An 875-nucleotide genomic window follows, 5' to 3' on the forward strand; every position below is an offset into this window, starting at 1 on the left:
CAGCTGGGGGTTCTCTCATCACCAGAGGCCCAAGGGATGTGCCAGGCTCGGACCCGGGGTCTTCATGATGATTACCTCTTGAAGTAGGGGATGAAAAATATGTAGCGATGGCTAGGACGCGAAGAACACCCCGAGTACAATTCCGCACGCAGTGCCTGCACCGAGGGCTTCGAGGCTGGGCGCGCCAGGGGCTTCGACTGTTATGAAAAAGCGCCAAGATGGCGCCGGTGAAGGCCAGATAGAAGGGTATAGCACGCATGGCCTTCTCGAAAGAATTCTCACGCTCGAGGATGAAGAATTTCAAGGTGCCAAAAAGGATGGCAGCAAAGGCGCCCGAGATCAGAGGGGCGATCCCCCACGAGGCGGCGACTTGCGACACGCTGCCATCGTTCCATGCCCATGACACACTGGCACCCGATGCAATGCCGGCGCCAATCAAGGCGCCAACGATTGTTTGTGTCGTTGACACGGGCATGCCCATCTTGGTGGCGAGGATGAGCCAGCTGGCTGAGGCCACTTCGGAACATCCCATGACCAACATGAGTACGGCTGGGCTCTCGGCGAAGTGATCGATGTTGATAATGTTATTTTTGATTGTACCCGTGACCCGCTCTCCCAGGGCCACAGCTCCAATGAACTCTGTGATCATGGAGAGGATACCGACTTGGGGCATGGTCAGGGTACGTGCCGCGACTGATGTAGCGTAAGCGTTGGCGACATCGTTGGCTCCGTTGCCGAACGCACTACCACAGAGGGCTATGGTAGTGATAGCGAGGATCCAGTCATATTGAGGAAACGCGGGCATGATGGAGCGTCGACAGACTGATTTCCCGTGCGGCGACCGAGTCGATAACAATGTTGGATGAAGAAGGCTG

General features: G+C 56.6%; 1 protein-coding gene across 1 annotated transcript in view; it reads right to left on the minus strand.

The window, feature by feature from the left end:
* The window catches only part of VDBG_03120 (phosphate-repressible phosphate permease), a gene marked incomplete at both ends in the record, with an annotated part of 1844 nt that extends 1039 nt beyond the window's left edge, over positions 1 to 805 (minus strand). The window contains one exon of the mRNA XM_003006935.1: positions 54 to 805. Within this exon, the coding sequence (XP_003006981.1) occupies positions 54 to 805 (752 nt within the window). The remainder of the gene's footprint in view (positions 1 to 53) is intronic.
* Between the last annotated feature and the right edge of the window lie 70 nt (positions 806 to 875).

Source organism: Verticillium alfalfae, genomic scaffold, assembly GCF_000150825.1.
Source record: "Verticillium alfalfae VaMs.102 supercont1.3 genomic scaffold, whole genome shotgun sequence".
Lineage (NCBI taxonomy): Eukaryota > Fungi > Ascomycota > Sordariomycetes > Glomerellales > Plectosphaerellaceae > Verticillium > Verticillium alfalfae.